At 40.9% G+C, this 26,217-nt stretch overlaps 7 protein-coding genes across 7 annotated transcripts; 4 read left to right on the forward strand and 3 right to left on the reverse strand.

Moving 5' to 3' along the window:
• Positions 1–891: 891 nt before the first annotated feature.
• EAF02_002962 (uncharacterized protein) lies at positions 892–1,692 on the reverse strand (the record flags this gene model as incomplete). The annotated part of the gene is made up of 3 exons (XM_038899010.1): positions 892–1,236; positions 1,300–1,354; positions 1,409–1,692. 3 exons carry the CDS (start codon positions 1,690–1,692, stop codon positions 892–894), a joined length of 684 nt encoding a protein of 227 aa, XP_038761298.1.
• Positions 1,693–5,510: 3,818 nt separating this feature from the next.
• Positions 5,511–6,364, forward strand: EAF02_002963 (uncharacterized protein; the record flags this gene model as incomplete). Its single annotated transcript, XM_038899011.1, has 2 exons — positions 5,511–5,667; positions 5,718–6,364. The coding sequence occupies 2 exons, from the start codon at positions 5,511–5,513 to the stop codon at positions 6,362–6,364; spliced, it is 804 nt and encodes a 267-aa protein (XP_038761299.1).
• A 1,304-nt stretch (positions 6,365–7,668) lies between these two features.
• On the forward strand, positions 7,669–9,367 carry EAF02_002964 (uncharacterized protein; the record flags this gene model as incomplete). The annotated part of the gene is made up of 6 exons (XM_038899012.1): positions 7,669–7,963; positions 8,013–8,030; positions 8,084–8,116; positions 8,175–8,285; positions 8,353–8,599; positions 8,749–9,367. 6 exons carry the CDS (start codon positions 7,669–7,671, stop codon positions 9,365–9,367), a joined length of 1,323 nt encoding a protein of 440 aa, XP_038761300.1.
• A 1,797-nt stretch (positions 9,368–11,164) lies between these two features.
• On the forward strand, positions 11,165–13,790 carry EAF02_002965 (uncharacterized protein; the record flags this gene model as incomplete). The annotated part of the gene is made up of 2 exons (XM_038899013.1): positions 11,165–12,817; positions 12,978–13,790. The coding sequence occupies 2 exons, from the start codon at positions 11,165–11,167 to the stop codon at positions 13,788–13,790; spliced, it is 2,466 nt and encodes an 821-aa protein (XP_038761301.1).
• Positions 13,791–19,166: 5,376 nt separating this feature from the next.
• On the reverse strand, positions 19,167–20,834 carry EAF02_002966 (uncharacterized protein; the record flags this gene model as incomplete). Its single annotated transcript, XM_038899014.1, has 7 exons — positions 19,167–19,507; positions 19,619–19,922; positions 20,071–20,138; positions 20,192–20,274; positions 20,324–20,437; positions 20,549–20,571; positions 20,628–20,834. 7 exons carry the CDS (start codon positions 20,832–20,834, stop codon positions 19,167–19,169), a joined length of 1,140 nt encoding a protein of 379 aa, XP_038761302.1.
• A 1,114-nt stretch (positions 20,835–21,948) lies between these two features.
• On the forward strand, positions 21,949–22,674 carry EAF02_002967 (uncharacterized protein; the record flags this gene model as incomplete). The annotated part of the gene is made up of 1 exon (XM_038899015.1): positions 21,949–22,674. One exon carries the CDS (start codon positions 21,949–21,951, stop codon positions 22,672–22,674), a length of 726 nt encoding a protein of 241 aa, XP_038761303.1.
• Positions 22,675–23,572: 898 nt separating this feature from the next.
• Positions 23,573–25,344, reverse strand: EAF02_002968 (uncharacterized protein; the record flags this gene model as incomplete). Its single annotated transcript, XM_038899016.1, has 4 exons — positions 24,952–25,344; positions 24,802–24,890; positions 24,237–24,481; positions 23,573–24,176 (listed from the first exon to the last, which is right to left on the reverse strand). The coding sequence occupies exons 1-4, from the start codon at positions 25,172–25,174 to the stop codon at positions 23,573–23,575; spliced, it is 1,161 nt and encodes a 386-aa protein (XP_038761304.1). The 5' UTR covers positions 25,175–25,344.
• Between the last annotated feature and the right edge of the window lie 873 nt (positions 25,345–26,217).

Below are 26,217 nucleotides of genomic sequence, written 5' to 3' on the forward strand. Positions count from 1 at the left end.
TTCAACGACGGATATGGATCGAGCAATGATTCTTCTGGAATTCGCCGTAGAATATCACGTGCTGATAGATTCCCAAGGCTAATGGGCTAGCGCGAACTGATAGGGGCGCGGGACGGAGCGGACTTAAGCATGGTGAAATGTTCTAGAAGAACGTGGCACGAATACAGTAGTAGATATCTTCTTAGCCAGGTTCATGTAGGGCCTTGCGTTGTACAAGAGTACAGATAGCCATCGAACTAGCTACTGTACCATATCAACAATCCAATAATTAGGTCTTATGTACAGTATGCATACTAGTTGTTCATAGATATCAAACGGTGTCAGACTAGTTGTCTTGGTTAGATAAACGGTGGTGGATCGACTCTTCCCTGCGAATATTCAAAAACAGCTGCATATACTACACAGCACAACTAAACCCGCAATGTCTCAAATACTATAGTCATCAATTTTATCTAGCACTTCTCAGACAGTTCAAGAAGTTGCTGTTGTTGTTAAGGTCTTGCTTTCTTTGCTCACTTCCTAGCCTTTTCAGAGTCTTGTTTGTCATCGGTGTCGTATCGGAAGTGAAGATGCAGAATTTGTTTCCCATATATATTTACTTCGAGGTGCGTTAACAGAAGAATATGCTAAGAGTTCTGGTGCAATGAAGAACAAAATTCAATTCAGAATTCGATTCTTATGCTATCTTTTACGCAGCAGATCCATTGATCTGTGGTAAAGCTATCGATGATCAAACCCTACAAACCTCGATGACAGTGCACACGATCGACAGCGATACTTGCAAGATCTACTTCCTTCCCCATGTTATCAAGTGTCCTTTTCTCAACATGCCCCCTCTGAAATTTGGTCCATACATACGTGATATCGACTTGGAATATTCACTCTCCGAGCCTAAACCTTTTCCGAGTTTTCACGATCCTGACTCTTCGGTTTACCATCAAGAATAAGAGTTTTCTCGAAGAAGACATAATAATCAGGACTCTTATTGCCATGTGGATCTTTCTGTTTCATAAAATTATTAAGAGTTTTTGTAAGAACTTCTCTGCCATCTGGAAATATTTTGGCGAGTTCGCGACAGAATGCAGATTTGTTGGATGATACGTTTTGAAGAAACGTCTTGATCTTCTTGCGGATTTCGTGGCACGAGTCGTAGATGAGAACTGATTCTGTGTCTTCTCCTTCGAGTTCAATGCCCGAGACATCATACGGTCCTGCCGGCTTGCTGAGTCTCTCCTTCTATGCAGGGGATAAGTGCATGGCAGTTGGTGGTGATGAGATGGAATTCGATGGCGATGAAACGGAATGTGGTAGTAAAGGAGGAGACGGTAAGACTGGCTTCATGGACTTCTTTAGGCTAATACTATCAGCTTCACGTCAAACCAGCGAGCAAGGTAATATGGTCCCTTACACTCTTTTCTTGAAGAATGCGACTGCATTGTAGTAAACATTACTACCACTTCCTTTGTCATAACCACTCTTGTTCATGAACGTACGATAAGTTTTACCTCTGACACCGGTTGCTCTTTGGAAGTTTGTGTCATTCATCTCACCCGAGCTGATAAAATTCTGAATCTCCTGTCGAACTTGGTTGCAGTCTAAGTCGGCTGCTGAAAGGTGTTCACCATCATCGTCGATCTTAATGAGAGGTTGGAAATCATCAATCTCTGTCGCTTTGCGTTTGCCCGTCATCATATTGTGCTTATATAGTTAGCAGAGAAGTCAAAGGTCTGGAAATATCACACCTTGGTGTTTATTTGGTATCGCGTCATTTTATATTGTAACCTGCATGATCGAGGGTCGTATACCAAACATCGTTGGATTGAAAGGGATGCCATTATCATTAGTAGCAGGGAGACGATTACTAAAATGACTCACAAGAGCTTTACTACACGCAGGCTCTATGAGTATCTTCTCTTTCTCCGTTCACTTTCCAATGTTGCCTACCAAGAAGGAATCTTGCAGATTTATCAGATGCAAGTTTCCGCGCCATCCTGGTTTGATTTGAAATAAAATATCCCAGGCTGCGACAAAACATATTCATATCCATACTCAAGTAACACCGAGTAGACTAGGCCACTGCTCTTCAAATAGTAGTTTTGCGGGGGGTACACTAGAATGATTCTTTTTGTCAATCGAGAGAGTAAGGGCCCAAATTGTATTTGATCGCACGCATCAAAACCCTTCAACGTTGAAGAACATACGCAAAGGACCTCAACTAAGGCATGTATGGCGTAGGTATGGCTCATTATTTGTGCCAAATAGCATACTGACAATATGATGGCATCACAGGATCTTTGAATGTCGAATGGAATTACACCCCCATCCCCACACTTTCAAAGTCTTGATCTCGTTCTACCGCCTTCTTTCTAATATGGAAACTTTGTCAACAGAAGAGGCGATTAACGTAACTTTGTATCATGTATCATGAAATTAAGCGAAACCACTGGTCGACTCAAACTTGTATAGATCAAAGTGTTCAATAGTCTAGACTAGCAGGCTAGATTCGATTTTCAATATTCAATAGCAGGTTGATACTCGAAATAACTTCAACATCTCAAAGTACTTGGTTATTACCATTGAACCCAAAGATCTAGAGAATCTACTTATCAAACTGTAGTTCGAGTTATGCCAAATCCTGATGTTAGGGATCTATATGATCGTTCAGGAAGTGATTTTTGTGTTAGTTGAGGTCCTGTAGCTAATCTATTGGTTATTCTAAACACATTTATAGTCACTGATGGAGTGTGATCACGATTTCCGGTAATGGGACATTCGTTCGTTAGTAGGATTCAGAAAAACGAAGAATTGGTACCCGTCACTGTATTCACAGATGAGTACTTTTTGGTCGATATCCAGCTCCTCGCGAAATAGGAAAATAACAGGAAGATTTATTCGGAATGCCAATGTTTCAGCCCATCCTATTTAACCATCCTCACATCCGCTGCAAAGGAATGTAAACAATTATGGGTCTCCCTTCCTAGCTCAATGATACTATCGCATCTTTTGCTCCAAATCCCAAATGAACGGGAACCTGTTAGAAAGACACTCCTTTCTTATGGACCATATCAATCTCTTTTCCAAAGAACCAAGGGCATTCACTTGTAACTTCGACTTATTGTCGCTACCTTCATCGCCAGAATGTGCAAATGGGTTATCTGAGTCATTAGACTGTGCAAATGGATTATTTTCTGCGCGTTCATCTGCAGTGTTAGCAAATTGATGTTTTCCGCATAAACCAAATATTTTTCAAGCATCTATAATGAAATATTCCTCCCTGGCACTATCATTTGCACAACGATAAGCGATAATATTTGGATGAAGTAGTGGGGGACTAAATTCGCATACGAAAGTCGTTTTCGAAGCACCAAAGACGTGAAATCTATATCTGGACACACGGTTCGGTGTTTGCACTCGAAGTTAATGACGTGAATACTAAGCTTGGCGTGATTTTATTGCAAGTCATGTTGATATATCAGTTCAGATTTCTGCAACATGAAAGACACCATTGACCAAGCTACATCGAAAGATTGGGTTTTTGACAAGAAAACTTGATACCCCTCATTAAAACCCAGTCGCTTTAATATGAGCCGACCTCTAATCTCATAGTAATATCATTATAATTTGAGATTGATTTGAAAATAATCAAACAATGCTGTGGTTAAATCAGATATCTGGGAAAGGAAAGAAACTTCTCAGATATTTGAATTGACGTACTGACCCAAGAAACGAGGGTAGTGTAGCAAATTCCACCACTTGGTTTGCAGCAAAGCCCAAATATTCATCCATTGCTGAGAATGAAATGCTATATGACTGATATACTAGGACTATTCAGAAGCACGAGATTACTCGAGCCTTGAGTTGATTTGGAGAGTAACTTAAGTCATATTAAGTAGTCTACACTTCTCAGACCAGGCCGAACACATACACTCCAGCATATAGCATGAAATACCATGATGGTAACTGGCCAGAGGGTTGAGATTTTATTTTACAAAGAAAGAACTTGACATGGAGTTGGGGGAAAATCATATGAGAATATATATCTCACTCTTCTCGATTAGTCCAGCTTTCTTCCCAAGACAAACAATTTATGTTGGTATAGAAAAAGTCCATACTTGGGTTCGATTGTATGATTGAGGATATCCCGACGCAACTTTTCCAAGCTACAGCGAAACACTTGTCTCTACAGCCCCGAGATTCAGTCTTGCGATGAGTTGATGCGATGAGTTTGGAAAGATCGTGTAAGTAAATCCTGGGAACCGCCAGCTACACGTTGTTAATACTTTTTGCAATCTCCTGCGCAGAGGAGCTTTTACAATCACCCCTTCCAACATCTTGCCGCCTTTGAATGTAATTAGAAACAATGCGTATATCACAAAGATTGATAAGAGCATTTGGCAGGAAATAAAGCCAAAGCCTTTCTTCAAAATTTCCGCAGGATAGCACGAGCGAGGGATTCTCCATTGTGACAACTGTCACATTAAACCAAGTACATACGGAGCAGTTAAATCTTAGGGTTGTTGCTATCAAAAATAGACAATTCTTTTTTGAATCACATATAACTCTTTTTATCGGCGGTTCGTCCAGCAATCAAGGTTAGAATCACAGCTTTTCACACCGCAGCGATAGAATCCATAAGACCGACAGCATTAGGGTGGCCAGACCGTCAAAAGTAAGCAAGAATAGGTAGAAGAGGAAATAGATAGACCGAACAGTCCCCTGCTAGAAAGTAGACTAAGTAGACTATGAGTTGGGAAGAATCGAGCTGAAAACCTCTGGGTTAGAGTGGTGAAGATGGTAGCATATTGAGTATAAAGTGAAACAAACACGAATGTTAGACTCATTGTTCCCTTCTCGCCCTCTTCAATTTGATTCGATATGTGTTTGACGTTGTTGAGATTCATCAGATAGAAGAGAAGGGGGAGAGAAGAAATGGCGGAATATATTATTACCTAATCAATCAGTCAAAATTTAGCCAATCGGACAATCGGACAAGCGGGACGATCCCTGACATTAGTAAGGTTAGCTCTTGCTTTCGTGCGGCGGCCGTCACTTGGCTCATTCCTCAACAAATCCGGGGAGGCGCTATGACCATTTCACACCAGAAATTCTTGATAAGCTTCATCAGTCAAATTGAGGTTACATTTACATTTTCCCCCGCTCGCCGTTTATTTGATTTGCTTGTGACAACTCCGGACTCTTATACAACAAAGTATCTTGGTATTGTATTTTACTATTCCCCCATTACTTATTTCAATCGTCTCATCCCTTACTCCGGCCGTTTTTCTACTTCTTGAAAAGAGACATTCATCTTTTAGATTCACAGTCATTCATCAGTCCAGCATCTTTTCTTTCTTTCTAATTCTTCAATACAAGTGTCGTACGGCAATTCCCCCAGCAGATATAGAGGGTTCCCGACGTGGTGTACGGACATCCGATCCGGCTTTAAGGATTTTGATATAAACTGTCTCCATCCGCGATCTCCTTCGACTTAGATTAGTATATGCGACACAATGCGCCTTAAGAAAGCAGCAAGAATTATATTAGTTGGGGCTCCGGGAGTAGGAAAGGGCACGCAGGCAGAACGACTTCTACAACGATTCCCGCAACTTTCTGCCATTAGTTCCGGGGATTTATTGAGAGATAATGTCAAAAATCGGACTCCGTTAGGTATGCATACTTCCACATTTTTGTAAATTGCGACTTACACATACCTGCAGGAATCAAGGCGGAAAGTACTATACAGTCTGGCTCTCTTGTTCCTGATGCCATGATACTTCGACTTATCCTTCACGAATTGAAAACTCGTGGTTGGTTATTTCCCTCGTCGGCGCCATCTATGACGCTAGCATCTAGCGCAATGTCTGCTACCTCCTCACATTTCGATACAGATTCATATGTCGAGCAACCATCACTGGCGGAAGCCTCTTCACCACCTCAAACATCAAACGACCCCTCAGCTTCTTTTATACTTGATGGCTTTCCTCGCACGGCCGAGCAAGCCTATCAACTCGATTCACTCATTCCAATAAACCTCGTCGTCTCTCTCAAAACTCCGGCGTCTGTCATACTGGAGCGCATCGCGGGCAGATGGGTTCACGCACCATCTGGTCGAGTTTATAATACTACATTTCATGCGCCTAAGGTCGCTGGGCTTGACGATATCACTGGAGAAAAACTCACAAAGCGACCAGATGACTGCGAAGAAACTTGGAAGACCCGACTCAAGAAATTTGAGGAGACAAGTGAACCTTTACTTGAACACTACGCACGCAAAAATGTATTGTGGGAAGTTGAAGGAAATAGCAGCGATGAGATTAGTCCTAAATTATACCAAGAGTTTGAGAGACGGTTTGCAGATATATAAAAATTCTACCAATGGTTTAAATGGTTTGAGTAGGGTGGAAGGATGTATCACATCTATAAGGTTTTGGCGCACGGCGGGATTGTTGGCAAAGAGTGGGCTTTGCCTCTGCGAGATCAATTTACTCTTCGTTATTTTCGCTTATTCCCCTTTTTAATTAATCGTGGTTCAGTGAAATGATGCTTTAAGTGGGGCAAAGACTTTTGTATGTATTGACAGTGATTCTCGCTAGCTATGCCAAGTGCCGAGTTCACCATTGTAGGTATATGAAATGCCGTGTGATTTATTCTGTACTCGTTCATTACTGTCGACGTCACAGAGCATATGAAGAAGTAGCAGTCAAAGAATTGATAATTATCATTGGAGGTTTCAGGACTTCTTTAACAAAGAGAATGATTTTTTGTTTACACGGTTTCTTTGGACATTCTAAAGACTTCTTCAAATCGATTACAGGTGATATATGCATTTTCGGAATATAATCCGCTGTTCTTCGGGACTTCTTCTCGGGATTTAGATGTCCTAAAATGCAATATCGGCTAAATGGATGGCGTTGGCCTAATATTCTAGCTCTTTGTCCTCCCAGTATCATCCTCGGCAATTTTATGTTGATGAGGAATTCATGAGCTTCAAGATTCGAAGTTGGTCTCAGTCGCCCAGAGAGATTGTTGCAATAATAACGATATATGAACCGTCACCTGCTATTCAAGAAGTGAGATGTATGTAAGTTACTTCTGAAGTCCCATACCAGATAAGAAAGGCAATTATTAAATATAATAATAAGGACGGAAAGTTGTTGACATAATGATCAATTGACTTTCTTCAATCATTTTCCATCGGACTTATATCCGCGTGTGCAGCTCATTGTCGATGTCACCAAATAATGAGAACCAGTGACGTTCCTCTTTTTCATACACGCGCATCTCGTATGTCATTATCAAAACATGGCTTTTGGACGAAAGTATCCCCTTTGTTTAATAAGTTTGCATGAACTGTATAAGGGTGATCCCCAGCTACTATGTCTAAGTACTCCATATCATTTGGGATATAACAGAGTTTCGATAAAACTAATGACACGATGTTTACGAAAAACAAACGAGGGAAATTTAGTCTGAAGGGGATCGGGATTAAAAAGCCCGAGGGAGTAGCAGCTCGTCTGTCTTTGCTATTCTCGTAGGCCTGTTTGTGGCATTCGGTGGAGTGCTTTTCGGGTGTGTATTTTATTGACTTGATTACCACGAAATCCATACTCAAACTAATCATCCGACTTAATAGATACGACACCGGAACGATCGCTGGCATTATAAACCATGCGCTACTGGCTGGATACCTTTTCTACAGGATACATTGATCCCAAGACTGGTCAACTCGGCATTACGTCTAGTGAATCATCCTTGATTGTGTCGATTCTATCCGCAGGAACACTTTTTGGCGCTCTATTTGCTGCGCCAGTAGCTGATTGGACAGGAAGGCGCATTGCACTTTGGATTAGTCTATGCGTGTTTGCCTCTGGTGTTGTCCTGCAAACAGCTTCAGTTGATATCCCATTGTTTGTGGCAGGAAGGTTCTTTGCTGGGTTTGGAGTTGGCATGGTTTCGATGCTAGGTATGTTAGACATGTTCATGGTTTGTTAATATGTGCTAACATAAGATAGTGCCTCTCTATCAGTCTGGTAAGCTGTGATGGTTATAAATGAGGTTGTGTGTGTGATCTGACTTCAGCCAGAAACGGCACCGAAGTGGATTAGAGGAGCTATAGGTAAGGGAACATTACCCATTTTAGTATCGTTGTATCGTTCATTGCTGAAAGGGATTAGTGGGTGCCTATCAACTTGCCATCACAATCGGATTATTGCTTGCGGCAGTTATCGACAATGCCACCAAAGGTCTCGACAACACTGGATCGTACAGAATTCCAACTGCTGTTCGTAAGTCTTCACCTCAGACTCGATTGTCAATCAGAACAAAGTTCAACAATTAACGGAAGTCGCGCAGAATTCGCCTGGGTCCTCATTTTAGGGATTGGACTCATCTTCCTCCCCGTAACACCTCGTTACCTGATTAAACGTGGCAGACACGACAAAGCAGCAAAGTCGCTTGGCAGACTTCGAAGACTGGATATCAACGATCCCCACTTGATTGGCGAGCTTCAGGAAATTGAGTCCAACTATGTCCATGAACAAAGTTTAGCTAAGGGATCATCATATCTACAATTCTTAAAATGGAATACTTTGGGTAATAGGTATTCTTCACATTTGCATCAGCAAAAAATCCTGATTACATACTGACACATGCAGACTTTTAACAGGTTGTTGCCTTCAAGCTCTTCAACAACTAACTGGAATCAACTTTATTTTCTACTATGGTACTTTACTTCTTCGCCGCTTCCAGAATCAAAGAACCTTTCGTCACAAGCATGATTAACTCATCCGTAAATGTCTTCTCCACACTCCCCGGTCTCTACCTCGTCGAAGCATGGGGCCGTCGTCGTCTCCTCATGTTCGGCGCTCTCGGCATGTTCGCCTGCCAAATAATAGTCGGTAGCGTCGGCACCGCCTTCCCCAACGGCGACAACATCGCCGCCCAAAAAGCCCTCGTGGCATTCGTATGCATCTACATATTTTTCTTCGCCAGCAGCTGGGGCCCCGTCGGCTGGATTATCCCTGGGGAGATCTTTCCGCTTCCTGTGCGCGCGAAAGGGATTTCGATGACGACGGCTTCGAATTGGCTCTTGAATTGGGCGATTGCGTATTCGACTCCTTATTTGGTGAATCCTGGACCCGGGAATGCGAATTTGCAGGCGAAGATTTTCTTTGTGTGGGGTGGTTGCTGTTTGTTGTGTGCGGTGTTTGTGTATTTTTTGATTTATGAGACGAAGGGGTTGAGTTTGGAGGAGGTGGATGAGCTGTATGAGAGTGTGGGGAAGGCGTGGAAGAGTACGCATTGGGTGCCAGTGGAGGGGTATGGAAAGGAGTGGAGTTGTGGAGGGGGAAAAGGTGACGTCTGCTGAACATAAGGAGGGAGCTGCTTGAGTGAGAAGAGTTGCTGGGATTTGAATGGGAGGAAACATATGGATTTTTGTACTGGAATGATGCGCGATGCTGGTGGTTCCAAGGGGGCTTTGGAAATATCGGATTTCACGTATTTTGATTGTCATGTTGGATAATTTAGGTAACCTCTTCGCTTCCCTTGATATATTTATCTCTCTTGTGTATCATCTTTCTGCATAGACCGAGTAAACAATCCAATTCACATTTTTTTTAATATTTCTGCCAACAGGTATGTATTTACACAAGATCCCCTCTCTCCATATTCATTCGAAAAAACAAAACGTATATGGACACCGATACATCAATCAATTAGGGTGATACATCAATTAGGTTTATAAACCAATGCCCAGCTGAACTTTCTATTCCTCCCGCGTCTCGACTTGAGTATAACGAAAACAAACTTTTTACAAAAACGAAAACAATCTCGAGAGAATATCGAAGCAACGACTTGTAAAGACTTTCTCAGGTAGGAACTCAAAATCCGACATGTTCCTATTTTCTCGGATACGAAAAGCTAATGCTGCTCGTATTCAATGACTAATCAGCTACCTAGATACCACCAGATACCCAGAGTCAGTATTCACAGGGAGTAAATTAGTGCAATCATTAGTGACTTGGGTAGTGTATTTAGTGAGTTTACCCCGCAATCAACATTCTGCATTTACATTTTATGCAAGCGCAACGTTTACAACGCAACGCAACGCAATGCAAAGTAATATAAGTACCTAGGTGATGGTGAATCTTTTCATTCATTATCATGTAGGTACCGGTAGGAAGGTAGTAGGTAAAATCTATCAATTCAAGACAAGTATATACCTCCAGCTACCTACCTGAGTATACAACATTTATTATCAGACCACATCCAAACCTCCAAGATTCTCTATCGTTCCAGTAGAGGCCTATCTGATGGGAGGAAGTAGGCTGATGGAAGAGGTGGTGCGTCATTGTCAGCTCATTTTCTTATGGCTCTCGGGTTATACAGGAACCCCGCCGACAAGCAGTTACTGCAGGGTGTTGTGTTCACTCGGGATATTCTCTACTTGCCGTGCATAAAAGGGATCCGTGTTTGTTTTCGTGACAATTTCGATAATGGATAGAATGCGAAAGGTGACTGGGAAATTATGCTTGTATATCGGTATTCGGCGGATATGTTGTTGATCTTGCGACAGATAGTCCAGGTAAGGAGTAAAACCAAGGAGTGAGGAGAGTAAGGAGATCTCAAAGCATGTGATTGATCATTCACTACCTACACTGCAAGCCATCAGAATATGAATTTTATCGCCCCATATGATATACAATCCAATCACCTAGGTATGCTTTTAACGCTTTCATAATAAGATCGAGATCTAGGTGAACCTTGGAACTAATTGACCACTAATGAGAGAGACTATTCTACTGTTGGGTGAATATACGTGAGAAAGATTTTGGTAAGATTTATCAGGCCACTTTTTACCAGCCCGTGTTTGCACGCTGCAGTGCTTCCATCCATACGACTGGGTCTTGGAATGAATGTCTCTTTGACTTTCCAAGGTTTCGATACGTGCAGTGAATAAAAGGAGGCGCAATTCCACATTGCTTTTTCCATTCCTTCTTTCTTTCTTCTTCATTACAACAACGACATCTCAATACCACTTTGCAACTTCCACTTCCACCTTCGTTGCAGGTGAACACCAACAATCCATTCCCTCTATTCGATACGACACTCAATACTCATTCCTTTACCCTAGGGTTCTATCAAGAGCCTCAAATAACTCAACATGGCTCCACCTTCTGGCGAAGTCGAGGTTGAGAGCATCTCTCCATATGGAATTGCTCGCACCACCGTCGACGAAAAACCACTTTCAGATGAGGAAATCAAGAAATTCGATGCTTACTTCCGCGCTTGTATGTATCTATGTCTGGGCATGCTTTACCTTCGAGAGAATGCTTTACTCAAGGAACCACTCAAGAAAGAACATCTCAAAGCTCGACTTTTGGGACATTGGGGTTCCGATGCTGGTCAAGCTTTCACTTATCTTCATATGAACCGACTTATCAAGAAGTATGACTTGAATGCATTGTTTATCTCTGGTCCAGGTCATGGAGCCCCTGCTGTCCTTTCAAATGCTTATCTGGAGGGTACTTACTCTGAAGTTTACCCTGATAAGGCAGAAGATGAGGAGGGTATGCGAAAGTTCTTCAAGCAATTCTCTTTCCCGGGTGGAATTGGTAGTCATGCGACTCCAGAAACACCGGGTAGTATTCATGAGGGAGGAGAGCTTGGATATTCCATTTCACACGCCTTCGGTACCGTCTTTGACAATCCTGACTTAATCACCTTGACCATGGTTGGTGATGGTGAGGCGGAGACTGGTCCATTGGCCACAGCATGGCACTCGACCAAATTCCTCAATCCAATCACAGATGGTGCTGTTCTACCAGTTTTGCATCTCAATGGTTACAAGATCAACAACCCTACAATCCTTGCTCGAATCAGTCATAAGGAGTTAGAAGCTTTGTTCGTTGGTTATGGATGGACACCATACTTTGTTGAAGGAAGTGATCTCGAGAGTATGCATCAAGCTATGGCAGGAACTCTCGAGCGTTGTGTGGTCGAAATCCGCAAGTACCAAAAGGAAGCACGTGAATCCGGCAAAGCAGTCCGACCACGCTGGCCCATGATTGTTCTTCGCAGTCCTAAAGGTTGGACTGGTCCTAGAAAGGTCGACGACAAACTCCTCGAAGGCTTCTGGCGTGCACATCAAATTCCACTTCCCAACGTTGCAAGTAATCCAGAACATTTGCAACTTTTGGAGTCTTGGATGCGCAGCTACAAACCTGAAGAGGTTTTCAACAAAGAGGGTAAATTACTTCCCGAGTTGAAGGAATTGGCTCCTGTTGGCAATGCTCGTATGAGTGCCAATCCTGTCGGTAATGGTGGTATCCTTAGAAGACCACTCGATATGCCCGATTTCCGCAAATACGCATTCGAAAATGTCGAAGCAGGTGTCAGCAATCTTCCCAGTATGGCCAACATGGCAAAGCTTCTACGTGATGTAGTTGCCAACAACATGCATAACTTCCGTCTCTTTGGACCTGATGAAACCGAATCGAATAAACTTGGTGAGGTTTACAAGGCTGGCAAAAAGGTTTGGATGGGCGAAAATTTCGAAGAAGATGCTGATGGCGGAAATCTTGCTACTGAAGGTCGTGTCATGGAAATGCTCAGTGAGCACACTGTTGAGGGTTGGTTGGAGGGATATATCTTGTCTGGTCGTCATGGCTTACTCAACAGCTATGAACCGTTCATTCATGTTATCGATTCCATGGTCAATCAACATTGCAAATGGATTGAGAAGTGCAATGAAGTCGAATGGCGCGTAAAGATGGCGTCTCTCAATATCCTCTTGACAGCCACCGTTTGGAGACAGGTAAGCAATTGTCTTTTTTCTTCTTCAATCCTGTGTCTCCGAATCTCAATCTTCATCTGGATTTTGGCTTCTCTTGTGTATAATTCTCTGTTTTTTTCTGGTTCAACAGCCTTTCAACAACTTTCCGTGATAGGCAATTACTAACTTTTCAATGTTATAGGACCACAATGGTTTCACCCATCAAGATCCCGGATTCCTCGACGTTGTCGCCAATAAGAGTCCTGAAGTTGTACGAATCTACCTCCCACCCGATGGAAATTGTCTTCTCTCGTGTATGGACCACTGTCTTCGTAGCACCAACTACGTCAATGTCATCGTCGCCGACAAACAAGATCATCTTCAATACCTCAACATGGAAGATGCTCTCACTCACTGCGAGAGGGGTCTCGGAATATGGGACTGGGCTTCTAATGACCAAGGTTTCGAACCTGATGTTGTCATGGCCACTTGCGGAGATGTACCCACCCATGAATCTCTAGCTGCTACTGCACTTCTTCGAGAACTCATTCCAGATTTGAAAATCCGATTCGTTAATGTGGTCGATCTTTTCAAATTGATCCATCATGGTGACCATCCTCACGGTATCACAAATAAAGATTGGGTATCGATTTTTACAGATAATAAGCCCATCATCTTCAATTTCCATTCTTATCCTTGGCTCGTTCACAGACTTACCTATAAGCGTCCGGGCCAAAGCAATATCCATGTTCATGGATACAACGAGAAGGGTAATATTGATACGCCATTAGAATTGGCTATCAGAAATAAAACCGATCGATATAGTTTGGCGCTGCATGCGGTGGATAGCATTGAGAGATTGGGTAACAAGGGCGCGCATGTTAGGGAGAAACTTCTAAATATGCAGATTGAGGCGAGAAGAGAGGCGTTTGAGAATGGAATTGATCCAATTCATATTCGGGAGTGGAAGTGGCCTTTTCAAAAGGGTGGCAAGGATGAGAAGATGTTGAAGTAAATGAGGGATTGGCAGGGTGGAGGCTTTCTTGTAAATTGGAAGGGGTTTCTTTGAAGAATAAACGGATTTTCTGCGAGAATTCGGATGGTGGAGGGAAGGGATCTCAGGAAGGTCTAATAAGGCGTTGGTTGAGTAGGGGATTCACAAAGATAGTATGATCATAATCGATGGTGGCAATTCTGATCCTCGGTCTTAAAATTGTGCTTTGATTGTCGTGATGATTGATGCCTTGAGAGTATCACACGCTTTGAAATCTCAGAAGCAAAGGTAAATAGAAAGAGGTAAATACCTAGTAAATCATCGAAAACTCTATCTTCACAATAAAACACCAAAAGAATTTCTCAAAATACATCATCAATTCGATTCTAGATCATTAATACCATATACATATCCCCATCTCCCTCCCACAATAAACCCCACATATCATACCCACCCTCGAGCCACCCTAGCCAGATCCTTGCTCGAAAATCTCCATCCCATCTCCATTTTTTGTTTGTGTAGTATATATTTTTAAATGCAGCCGCCAGTCTCAACAAACACAACAAAATGTGACCATTTCGAGACTCAACTCGATTCATAACTCTCGGTCGTCTAGTTGGTTTATGACGTCAGACTGTAATTGCTCACGTGATCTGGATGTCGCGTGTTCGACTCACGCCTGAGAGAATATCCTTTTGAATGTTTTGTTTTTCGTTTTTTATTTTGGTTATGGGTTTGAGTACAATACAGATCTTCCAGAGCGAAGATATACAGAATTTTCATACGTAAGCTAGCCCGATAGGTCCTAGCTTACACAATCATCAGTCACGTGTCTCCACATCCTGACAACTATTTAGAAATTACTTGGAAAAGATTATTGATATTATTTATAGAGAGAATGTATTTTAATAATGTAATAGTATAGAAAATCTCATTATTATTAAAACTCATATATATATATATATATATATATATATCAACTAGTCAGGTATAAAAAAAGACGAGGACTAATTATAACTACGAAGTGTCACGGGGTGACACTAAGCCCTTTCTGTCCTGTCCTGTCCTGCTATATATGTGAGAGTAAGGTAGAACTTCCAGTTCTACCTCCTAGTCTTTTGGGCGTTTAGCTCAGCGGTAAAGCTTCTGAATACTCCCAGAGGTGATCCCGTGACAAAAGTTTCCTATAACCCCTGAATCTATTATGGCTTATTATATTTATCCGTTTATTTTGATTTTATAATATATCTATTCTGTTTATTCTATAACATTCAATTGCTGGGTAACTTGTTTTTTGTTTGTTTTATTGGATTGTTGGTTTCTTGTCTTTCTTTTCTTAGGGAACCATTTGGTTGCTTTTTTATCTGATCGATGGATTCCGCAGAATTCATTATAGCAAGTAGTCCAGCTTATTATTGTGTGATTTGTTGGTATTTCTTTCTTAATATATTCTTCCGTTATTGATGGTGATGGGGTTCGGTAGTATTCCTGTTCCTACAAGTCTATTGTATTCATACCTTCTTGGTTTTGCGGTAACTTATCCAATAATTTCCGGAATTCTTTATTGGTGAAGGTTTTAGTTTCTTCGGTCTTAGCTGGATGTTCCTGGGATACAAAGGTAGCGTTAAATTAGCCTTTGCCGAACTTGGGTTTGAAGTTGCTTTTCTTTTCTTTTATCTTTTTACTTCGGCAATTTGCTGCTTGGTGTCCTGCTTTTCCATATTCAAAGCATAAGTTGTTTTCTTGCTTTTGTCTTTTCTCTGGATTATTATTCCCGTTTCTGTGGTATGTGGTGTCTAGTTTTATGGGGTCCCTGTAACTTTGTGTATTGTAATGTGATCTATCCTTATTTTTGCGGTAATGCCTTTGCTTATGATTTGTTTAAGGCTTGTATAATCGTTGGATTTGTTTGTACCTGTATAGTCGGTTATTGGTATCAATGGAGCTTTTGATTAATTTGTTTAAGTCATTGTTTTCCCTTTCCCTATCAAGTTCCAAACGTATTTTTGGTTTGAGTTCTTTACGATAATGACTTATAATAGCGATCTCGTTCCATTTAGTTATCCCTGTATATCTTCGGAACTCCGTAATATACTTCAATGCTAACCCTGTCTGTTTGAGATTGAAGATCTTTTCTTTCGCTATTTCTAACTTATTGGAGTTTCCGAAGATCCTACGGATTTCTATCTTGAATCCTTCGAAACTATCGAAAATGGTTCTTGTGGGCTGCATGCGTTCCCTGTCGTCATACTCAAAATAGTTGCGCAGGTATGGCTGAATCCATTTGCCTACCTCGTTTTTGAGATATGACACAGTTCAAATACTCTTAGATTTCTTTTTGGTAAACTTGTTTTGATTGAATCTAAAATAGATTTCGAATTGTAATAAAAAGGTATCGAATTCCTGTCGACTTCCTTGATACTTGTCTGGTAAGGCAATCTTGAGTGTTTCGTTGATAATGATCTCCTTAAAAGCATTAATCATTTCGATATTATCGAAATTGCTTACTGGGGCCTGTTAACTTCTGAAAAAACTATTGGCTGCCATACTAGTGGTTGGTATTGAATTGATACTTGAAGCAGAAAGGGTACTCAAAGTGTTACGGAAGCTGCCTCTAGGGTCACATGGAAATATCTAGAGATCTCTCGAAATGATTTAAACTAAACTTCAAATAGGAATTCAATAAGATTATAACTAATTGCAATTCTTATAACTATAATAATGAAACTAATAATTGTTTTTGAATACAAAGCTTTACATTATAATGAAACCCATTCTCTTATATAGATCTTCGTTTTATTTGAATAATTAGGATAGTCAATCGCTCCTAGAGCGCTATCATTCCTGAACTGTTCATTACAAAACACTAATCCTATAACTCCTGATATTCTAACTTATTCTTTTGTTCTAAAGCTAATCCTCTAGGATATTATTAATCCTAATAAAGCCTTCTTGTTTATTGTGTTCTGTCTTTTCTAAGATCTATTATCCTAGGAATTATGTTCTAGGTTTCTAGAGTATCCTATGACTAATACTATATATATGCCTGAGGCTTTTTTTGGGTGTCTAATATCCTCCGGTATACTGTAGCTGAATCACTGAGGCCTATAATACCATTATAGCCTATAAGTTGGTGATTCTACAGCCTGTTACTAATCCGTTGTAACACGTAGGTCATGAGCTAGTATATGAGTATTTAGTATAAATAGAATATAAGAGGGAATAGACTAGTATTAGTCTATTATGGGAAGCTGGCTTGTATTAATAACTAAATAGCTATGGAACATGTGATTTTCATGAAATAGTATATAATATTCTTATTTTCTTATTCTATATTCGAGGGGGAAAGGCCTTATTTTATGCTTTTTCCTACTAATCTAGCTTTCCACTTTCGTTTATCTCTTGTAGATCTCTTCCTAATCCGGCCATTCCTTCGAAATAGAGCTCTTTTTCATATTCTTTATTAATAGTCGTTTTCGGAAACTAATAATAATCTTTTTCATAGGGATGCGAAGACTCAACACCTGTACGCGGTACATCCTACGAACCTCCAGCTCTTTCTTGAAAATCTGCAGAGCTAAGATTGAGTTGCAGATAGAATTGGAAGAATTGAAAGGAAAGAGGTTTAGAGATATAGTGAAGAATTATATTATGATTTTATGATAACAATATTTATAAAAAGTTGAATACCAGCTTTAAATACAAATACAAAGATTATGGAAACTCCGATTAGATTCAACATCTACCATCAATTATTATTTCAAATACAGAAATATGATATAAAATAGATCTCTTCTTTTAGAAAAGTCTTTTCGATATAAAACTTGCTATCGCTCTACTTATATTACAACCCTTTTTTATATCCTTTGGCTTTCAGTCACTCGAATATTATAACAACACAATATAGAGAATGCTATCACTTTCAAATTAATATCATATTCTAGGTATCGATATAATACAACGTTTTTCTTTTAATTTTCGAATTTTCGAATTTTCCGAATTGATTTGTATATAAGTAATAAGACTTAGGATTCGGCCCTGCCCCACTATTTTCAATAGTTTCAATTATACACATCTAATAAGAACTGAAGGATATTAAGTTTATGAAGATATATAAGGAGCTAGTTTAAAAAAGATAAAGATAGAAAAGAGTAGTACCTTTTTCTACTACCTCATTAACAAAAAGACCCTTTACTATATTGAAGACAACTTGAAAGGGGATAACTCTTGCCTTTTATAGAAAGAAAGGGATAGTAAATTGGATTTAGGATTTTAAAAAGAGAAATTGGATATTAGAATGCTTTAATTGGATTAGGGATAGGGGAAGAGTAAAAAAAAAAGTGTTTCAGAAAATGAAAACTATTTAATCTCTATTTATACTCCAAATAGAAATTGAATATAACACCCCAGCATTCGTTTTTACTCCCCCAAATTGAATATATCTACTATAAATATCTACTAACAGTTATTAGATTCTTAAAGCCTAGCCGTTCTAAATAGTCTTGGACTGAGAAAAGGACGTTAATTAAATCAATCAATTAATCTTTTTCGTATGATTGCTTTCGGAAGCTTATAAGCGACGATCACGTGGTTGATCATGTGATTCGATACTAGTATACTATATGAATATAGAACTATATTATATATATTCAAAAAGATATATTATTATATTATTTTTAAACAAAAACGATAGATTTAGATGATTTAGATGATTTGTTGGATTTGAAAGGTTTTGTTTATTTTGAGATGTGAGGGTGTAAAGTTTTGATGAAGAGATACATGTGTATAGATGTAAAGATTGATAATAGCTCAGGTACTTCAGCTGATGGTCCAAGTTTGAAAGGAGTAGGAATTTCAAGTGATTTCAATCTATTATAGATGAACAATTTTCTATTTCTTATGCTCATATATCTTTTAAGAATACACCATTCCCACTCATCCCTCTTGACAAGAACCATATGTCCCTTATATACATGCCGTGCTTTAAAATATTAGTGAAGTAGAGAAATGCTAAAAGCACCAACAAACATCACCGAAGACCAATTCATGTTCTCAAGCATCACTGAAAGAGTAAGCGGCCAGAAAGCAAAGAACCAAAAGGGTATTAGGAATATCAGTGCTCCGATATTAATAGCCATTCCGTATTTTCCAAGAGACCATCTGTGATTGGGAATTGGCCCTTGCGTGCGTCTCCAAATAAGACAACTGATGATGATATAGTAAGACGAGAGAATAGAGACAACACCAAGAGAATTTATAGCGTTGAGCGCAAATGCGGAACCCAGGTTGATGAGAGATAGCAAGCAGCTCACAACAATCGATACGCATACTGCTCGAAGAGGAATGCTCCAACCTGAAATCTATTTTACAATTAGGATAACGTACACATACAAATGGCTAGAGAGTTATCGCCTCGGATAACCAGCCGGAAACAGGAAGACCCTGATCTCTAGCAAAAGACCAAATTTGTCGGGATGTTGTAGCTACCTCACTGACGCAACAAGATAGAAGTAAGATAATCAAAAGTGTGACCATGATGTTGGTAGCAGTGTAACTCTGAGTGGAGTTGTAAAATAGCTGGATAAATGGCTCTCCAGTTTTACTGTTGAGAATACTGTCTATGTCCCCGATACAAAAGATCAAGGCGAGGATCATGAAAAAGGTCATGGCAGCATTTGGTGCGATAGACCACATAATAGCTCTGTGAATTGCGATAGATGCATCTTGGATTTCTTCAGCTACAAAATTTAGGCGTTAGCATATTGATCAATGGTGTCTACTGGTCGATATTCAATATAACAGAAGGAATCGAATCTCTTACACATATGAATAGAGCAATCGAAACCAACCAACCAAAGCACCAAAAGGTACCGTCAAGCCAACTATAGCCGATAATCCTTTACTTGGCCAACCGCCTTCATTTGTGAAATCAAGTAAAACGTCCGAGGCGTGGCTGAGATTGGGGGTCAAAATCCAAAGAGGAATTGTAATTGCTAACATGCCGAAAACGTGCAAGACTAACATCACACTTTCAATCATAGGCAAATGCGAGGTGTTGGAGATGACGGAAAATGCGAGCACGGCAATTGTGAGCAAAGTGCCGTGGTAACTTTGACCTACATAATCCTCGACATTCAAAGCGATGAGACCTTGCTACAATACCGACGGATCAGCCATAGTTTGAAGTGGAGAGCTTTGGAGTAAACCCCAATAGCAATTCGTATGTGAATGAAGGGGGGAAAAGATGAATTGGATGCGGAAGTGTAAGATTGATTTGCGTGCAAAGATCGATTGTGCTTACGATAATTAGAGCGACCATGAAGCAAACTCCGGCCAAGTAAAGTTGCCATCCGATAGCAGAAAGCCAGCCTAAACATGGTTATCTTTTGATATACCTATTCTAAGAACTAAAAATGACTTACCGACGAGATAGCTAAGAAACTTTTGAATCTTAGGTGGCGCAAATTCCGACACCCAATGATATTGGCCTCCGGAAGTAGGCGATCTAACCATCAGCATATAAGCATGTAAATTCTATGTGATAGCCTACTCACATTGAAGCCATCTCGGCGATACTAGCGTATACCAAACTCATACCAAGAGTTCCAACAATAAAACCCCAGAACATATCGGCAGTCCCTCCATCTTCCAGAGAGTATGCGAATAATCTAGAATACAATTAGAAACCATCATCCTCATTCTATATGAAATAAAGATATCAGGTTTCTTAAGGAAGCAGTATTTCCCAACTTGCGATGGCGGTGCTTGATAATCCCAACATATTGATGAACTTAAAGTTTCGCTATGCCACAAATTAGTGATCTACTTGAGCACCATTGGATGAATAATGATAATTACGCGTAGTTCCTGCTTCTTTCCTAAGACAGCCATATCATGCTTGTCTGATTGAGTACCTCGCCATTTCTCCGCAACCTGTCCAGAAATGCCATCGATTCCCATCTTCTCCATATCTTGGCCATTAGATTCTGCAATGGGAGATTCCAAGGTAATAAGCTCACGGGTCACGAGCCTAGTGTTGGCTTCTTTGCTGATCGTGTAGGCCATGGTCGTTCTCAACTACTGAGAATTTATAGGCGAAGCCGAATTGGACGAGCCTTACTATATACTTCATGTAACGACTGCGGAGCAAGATGACAGAATCCGAAAATGAAAAGCACACCAACTTAATGTACGATTCAGATATCAGTACGATAAGAGTCTGGTGCAATATGAGGCTCTGTTGGCGCAAAAGCCGCTAGAAATAGACATAAAGATTATTAGATCTGTCAAAGTCCTATCGAAGCAAAGCAATCTGCAACATATGAGGTAATCATTTTCCTTCCGGATTATCATTGCATTCTCACACACCATCCTGAAATTCAACTCGATGACGAGTACAGGGCCAATTTGTTGCCAGATTCCGAACCGAGAGATCATGGTAAGACTACTTTCCTATCTTGTGGCTTTAGAAACGCAATGTTCGTTGTCTATCCTCTAACCAACTATTTAGAATGCATTGCACTAAGATGCGGCTTATGTGCTTGGAGAATTTATTGATGCTCTGCATATGTGTGGGGTTTCAATCCTCTGGAATGCCTCTGTCTGACACCCCTTGAGGATTTTCTCACTGGCTTGCTGGCTCAATAAATGACTATTCCATGTAGGTTTGTGTGACAGGACACTGATATGCACATTTGGAATTTTGCCTGCTGCGGTAAATATGCTTGAAGCATAAGTGAAACTGTAGAGGAATCCACATCTATCCCTCAATTCCCTGATAAGATTTAACTTGTCCTCCCCACAGATAGATAGTCATAGATTCAACTGATTGTGATCCTTGAAATTGATTCTTTAGGGAAAGCACCTTGCACCGGTCCTCAGAGATGTCTTCAGAAATATTTATTTCCCTTCAAATTATCCGGTAAACTTTCTCAGATAAAATCAGATGGTTGCCACCTTCTCGGTTGAAGTATTGAACCAAAGCTTTTTCGTACGCAAATAATTGTCGCGGGCTAAATTCATCAACTTCTCGAATCGATATTATAGGCTCGATATATTTACCGCCAGGAAGATACACGACAGCCAGGATCTCCATTCTGATAGATGAACAGCTTTCTGAGTTTCCATCCATCAATTTACTCATAAGACTCAAAGTACTGCCTCCTAATACATCCCAGCCATGGCAACTACAGATGCAGGCTCTAAGGCGGGACTCGAAACTTTCGAGGGGATTAACATTGATTATGAAAAGGCTTATCAAAACAACAAGTTCAAAATCGCCTGTGCTACAAAGGCCATCTCCATACTCCCTTCAGGATCGAAGGTCCTCGATGTTGGTTGTGGAACCGGAATTCCGGTTTCACAAATGTTATCTCAGGCCGGTCTAGACGTCGTCGGCTTCGACATTTCTCCTAAAATGGTGCAGCTTGCAGAAAGTAGAGTTAAGGGTAGCTTCTCCGTAGCCGACATGGCCGAGTACGAAGTTGAGGAGGAAACGTTTGCAGGGGTCTTCATGATCTTTGCCCATCTCCAGATGTCGTACGCTGCCGTTCATGCCGCAGTGTATAAATATGCCAGAGCGCTTCAACCTAGGGGAATCATCGTTCTGGGACAGTCGCCAGGAGATCACCATGTCAAAGAAGAGTCCGCATATGATGAAACTAGGACCTACGTTGAGGACTACAATGTCCCCTTCATGGGAGAGCCGTTGCCAACATTCTTGATGAGCGCGAAGGGCCAAAGAAGCTTTTTCCAATCGATGGGTCTGGAGATTGTGAGCGAAACAATTGACTTGTTCCAACCAGACAACCCAAGGTGCGATCCAGAAATGCAGCAGTATATTATTGCAAAGAGACCAGGTGATGGACCAATATCACAACCACTACCTCTTCCTAAGAGGACATAGTTGCAATTTATGTCATATCTACCCGTGATAGAATCGTAATACGATTCGAATCAAATATTGTTTCTACTGCCATGAGTGAATGAGCCATGAAATCAGAACTGATTGTGTTTTCTCAGAAAACTTGACATCCGCCGAGTTATTATTTAGGGTGTTTTCAGCCAAGAGTTTAGGTTTTGATAGCCCGATAAGCGAACCTCAAAAGTTAAATTTCCTTACAATTGCAGCATTAAGATTCGAAATGTCTATAAGCATATAAATTGAATGTTGTTTAGCTAATCTCTAGGTCCTAGATTCAAGTACACTTCCAACGCAACTATTGTTTCAACCAATTGCCGAATTGAATCAGTATTCAAACCCCATGTAGAAAATCGGTTTGTACCCTGCTTTCCGAGTCTATCATCGTACGATGTTTACATCCGGCTAAATTGCATCTGTGTCACAGTAGTACAATAGTGAGGGGTATGGATGGTTGGTGGGGTCAGGTTGTATTATCACATTGCTGTGCCTCAATCCACGTATGCAGGGAACGCGAAATCGGTGCAAATGATGCAGGGATTTGGACGCGACGTGGTTGTGAAGTAGTATTGACTGGTCATTCGATAGCTTTTGCAAGAATTGGGTTTTCATTGGGTAAGCTTCCTGGAAAACAGATGAATTGAATTGGTTTCTTTGTGAATTACATGATAGGTTATGAAATAATGGCTTCGTGACTAGCCGTTGCATCCTTGGGTATCTCCTCTCCATATAGTCTCTACAGATTTTCCGAAAAGAATCTCCATCGCGTCCTTAATTATATACAGAAGAAGTGAAAGTTGCCATAAAGACGGGGTGGCAAAATTTAAGTGGAATTGTGCTGCAGCTCACATCGTCTTTGAGCCCAAACACCGTTCATTATTCCCTACCACAGTTCATCCGGCTGATCATAATCGTATTTCCTTCTCGCAATTCTTTCTTCGGCCTGCCCTTCAAGATATCTCTTTTTGACAGACGCTGGCATTTCCGGTGGCACGTAAGGTTTAATGACCCATTTCTGATCCTCGTTATCTTGTCCGACTCGAGGTTTGTCGTATGGACTTATCTCTGGAGGCTGATAAGCCACCCGAGGTCCTTGTTTTTGACGCTCGATAGAAAGCTCTTCTTGAGCCTCTTGCAATTGTTGAATGTGCGGATTCCCGGCCTCTGTGGAGGTAAGTGATGGAATTCTTTGCAGGGGGTAATATGTAGGTGACATATGATTAGTTTGATGATATTCGCTAGGGCCTCGAGGATGACTTGGGGGATACGTTGGACTGAAACGATAACTATTAATTGAATTTTGACCTGGACTCATCGTATTCCCTTTGAGACCGCGTAGGCTTTTGAGACTAGATGCGAACGATAGAGGCGACTTTGGAGTGGTCGGAGGAGGTGGAAAATAAATGCCATTATTGCTGCTTTTGCTACTCTTTCGCCTTCGATCTTGAGAGTCTTCTTGATCCGGAAAAGTAAATGCAGTAGGGGAGCTGTTTGTTTGGAAGAACCGATTCGGCCGACGTCGAAATCCAACATGATGAGGGTATTGCTAGTGTGGTGGAGTTTCAAGGGCGCGTTGTCGTCGTCGTCTTGAGCGAATGAGGTAGATAGCTAATGCGGTACATATAAGAACGAATGGAATGGTCAGGGACAAGGCGAGGATAAGTCCCAGTTTGTGATCTTTCTTGTCCCCTTCTGCACTCGGTGTCGTTGAGGTTATATTGAAAGTATGCGAGACGATAGATTGACTGGTTGGTATGGTGACATTGCCGTTATCGTTGAGAGTCCCGGGCTCCTGCAAATTTGTCAGTATGCTCAATGTGGGTATATTCGATTAAGAATGTTAAATCAGAAAATTTCATGGAGTAGTAATATTACTTTATGCTTTCGCGCATTTTTTATCACTTAGCATCCTGAAACGCGTAAAGAGATATGTGGTACGAAAGATATGGTAGAAATATGAACATGTACAAAAACAAGACTTTTCTTTATACCCGCCCAGTGTATTCGCATGAAGCTTTTCATGGTCTGCCCTCACAAATGCTCCCGTGATACAATGCCCAAATGATAAAGATACCGATCTCATGTCTTAGAAAGATATTTTGGTATGCTTACAAGTAGTAGGTAAAACACAGGAGATAAAGATAATGAGAATGCATATGTCTGAACTGTCCAGTTCAGTGACGTATCTCCATCATAGAATTCTGTGATATCAGCATTAGTAAGAGGACAATGGTTGCAGCAACGAGGAAACAATCATCTTACCTAACAGGGCTGGACCTTTGGAATATCCATTTCCATCCGCGTTTTGATTCCACAGTGCGATTGTATAGTTTCTAAGACTCGTTTCCCATGATAACATTTGTTGAGTCCCAGTCACCCAGATCGGATTCTGAATCTCCTCTGCACTCGGATTGACGAATTCTCCAGGAGACGACATAGATGAGACTAGCAGCACCAGATCAATGAAGATGAGCCAACACAGCATTTCAATCTTGTGTCCACCGAATACAGTTTCACATATCGGGTTTATCGAAGCACTAAAGAAAGAACGTAAAAATATAGAATTTGGTCTGTGCTACCATACCAACCTATATATCAGATATATTAGAAAGAAGCGGATGATTTTCAATTGAACCTTGTGCATATTGATCTAGGTATACCTGAGACTTGGGGGCTTTTGATGCGAAAAGCAAAAAAGTTGCAGGTATTGTTGCGAGGATCGGCGGGATGACACCACGACACACAGCCTAATCAGTGCACTCAACCAAACTGTCGGGTCGTCCCCAAAGTTTATAACCCTCTCATTGGATGCGGATAAAGTAGCCATAAGCGCGCACTACTTCACTAAAGATTTATTGGGTGTGGACGGCCCCAGTATACTGAATGCATGAAAAGATAAAAAGCCTATCAGGATGGCCAAGGAGGAAGCAATGATTAGGGCTCGAAGAGCCGTTTTTCACTTGACCGGCAGTTTGCTGCGCCTAGATGAATAATTTGATTGGACGCGGGACACGGAAGGACATAAACATGTGAACAGATCTGCAAATCGTATTGAGAAAACATTCTGGGGGAAAGATCTAGGCGATCGCCGTTGTGGCAGCTCTCTTTGAATTCATTTGAAGAATAATTATTCATTCCATGACAAAACAAACAACATGATATACAAGAAGCACTCGATAACGATTATGTTCTTGCAGAGATAGTATATACAAAGCCTAGGCAGAGAATATCATCCAAGAACTAGGCCATGCTTTGTTAAGTAGATGCAGGTAGAATGAAAACATCACAACAAAAATGTAAAAGGCAAAGATGCAGAGGTGGCAGTTAGGAAGGTGGAAAATATCCAGCCCCTCGATAAGCCGATAGAATCACCAATAAGAAGTTTCAGTCAATTTAAATCCTTGTTGGTGTTGTTGTTGTTGTTGTTGGAGGAGATGTTGATCACATGCATCTCAAATTGACGGTGCCTTCCGTTCGCTTGGCACGAACCACCCACGGTCCCACTCACACTCCACCATGCTCCACCAC

The sequence above is a fragment of the Botrytis sinoallii genome (assembly GCF_014898435.1).
Source record: "Botrytis sinoallii strain Bc 23 chromosome Unknown BSIN_004, whole genome shotgun sequence".
NCBI classification, from domain to species: Eukaryota; Fungi; Ascomycota; class Leotiomycetes; order Helotiales; family Sclerotiniaceae; genus Botrytis; species Botrytis sinoallii.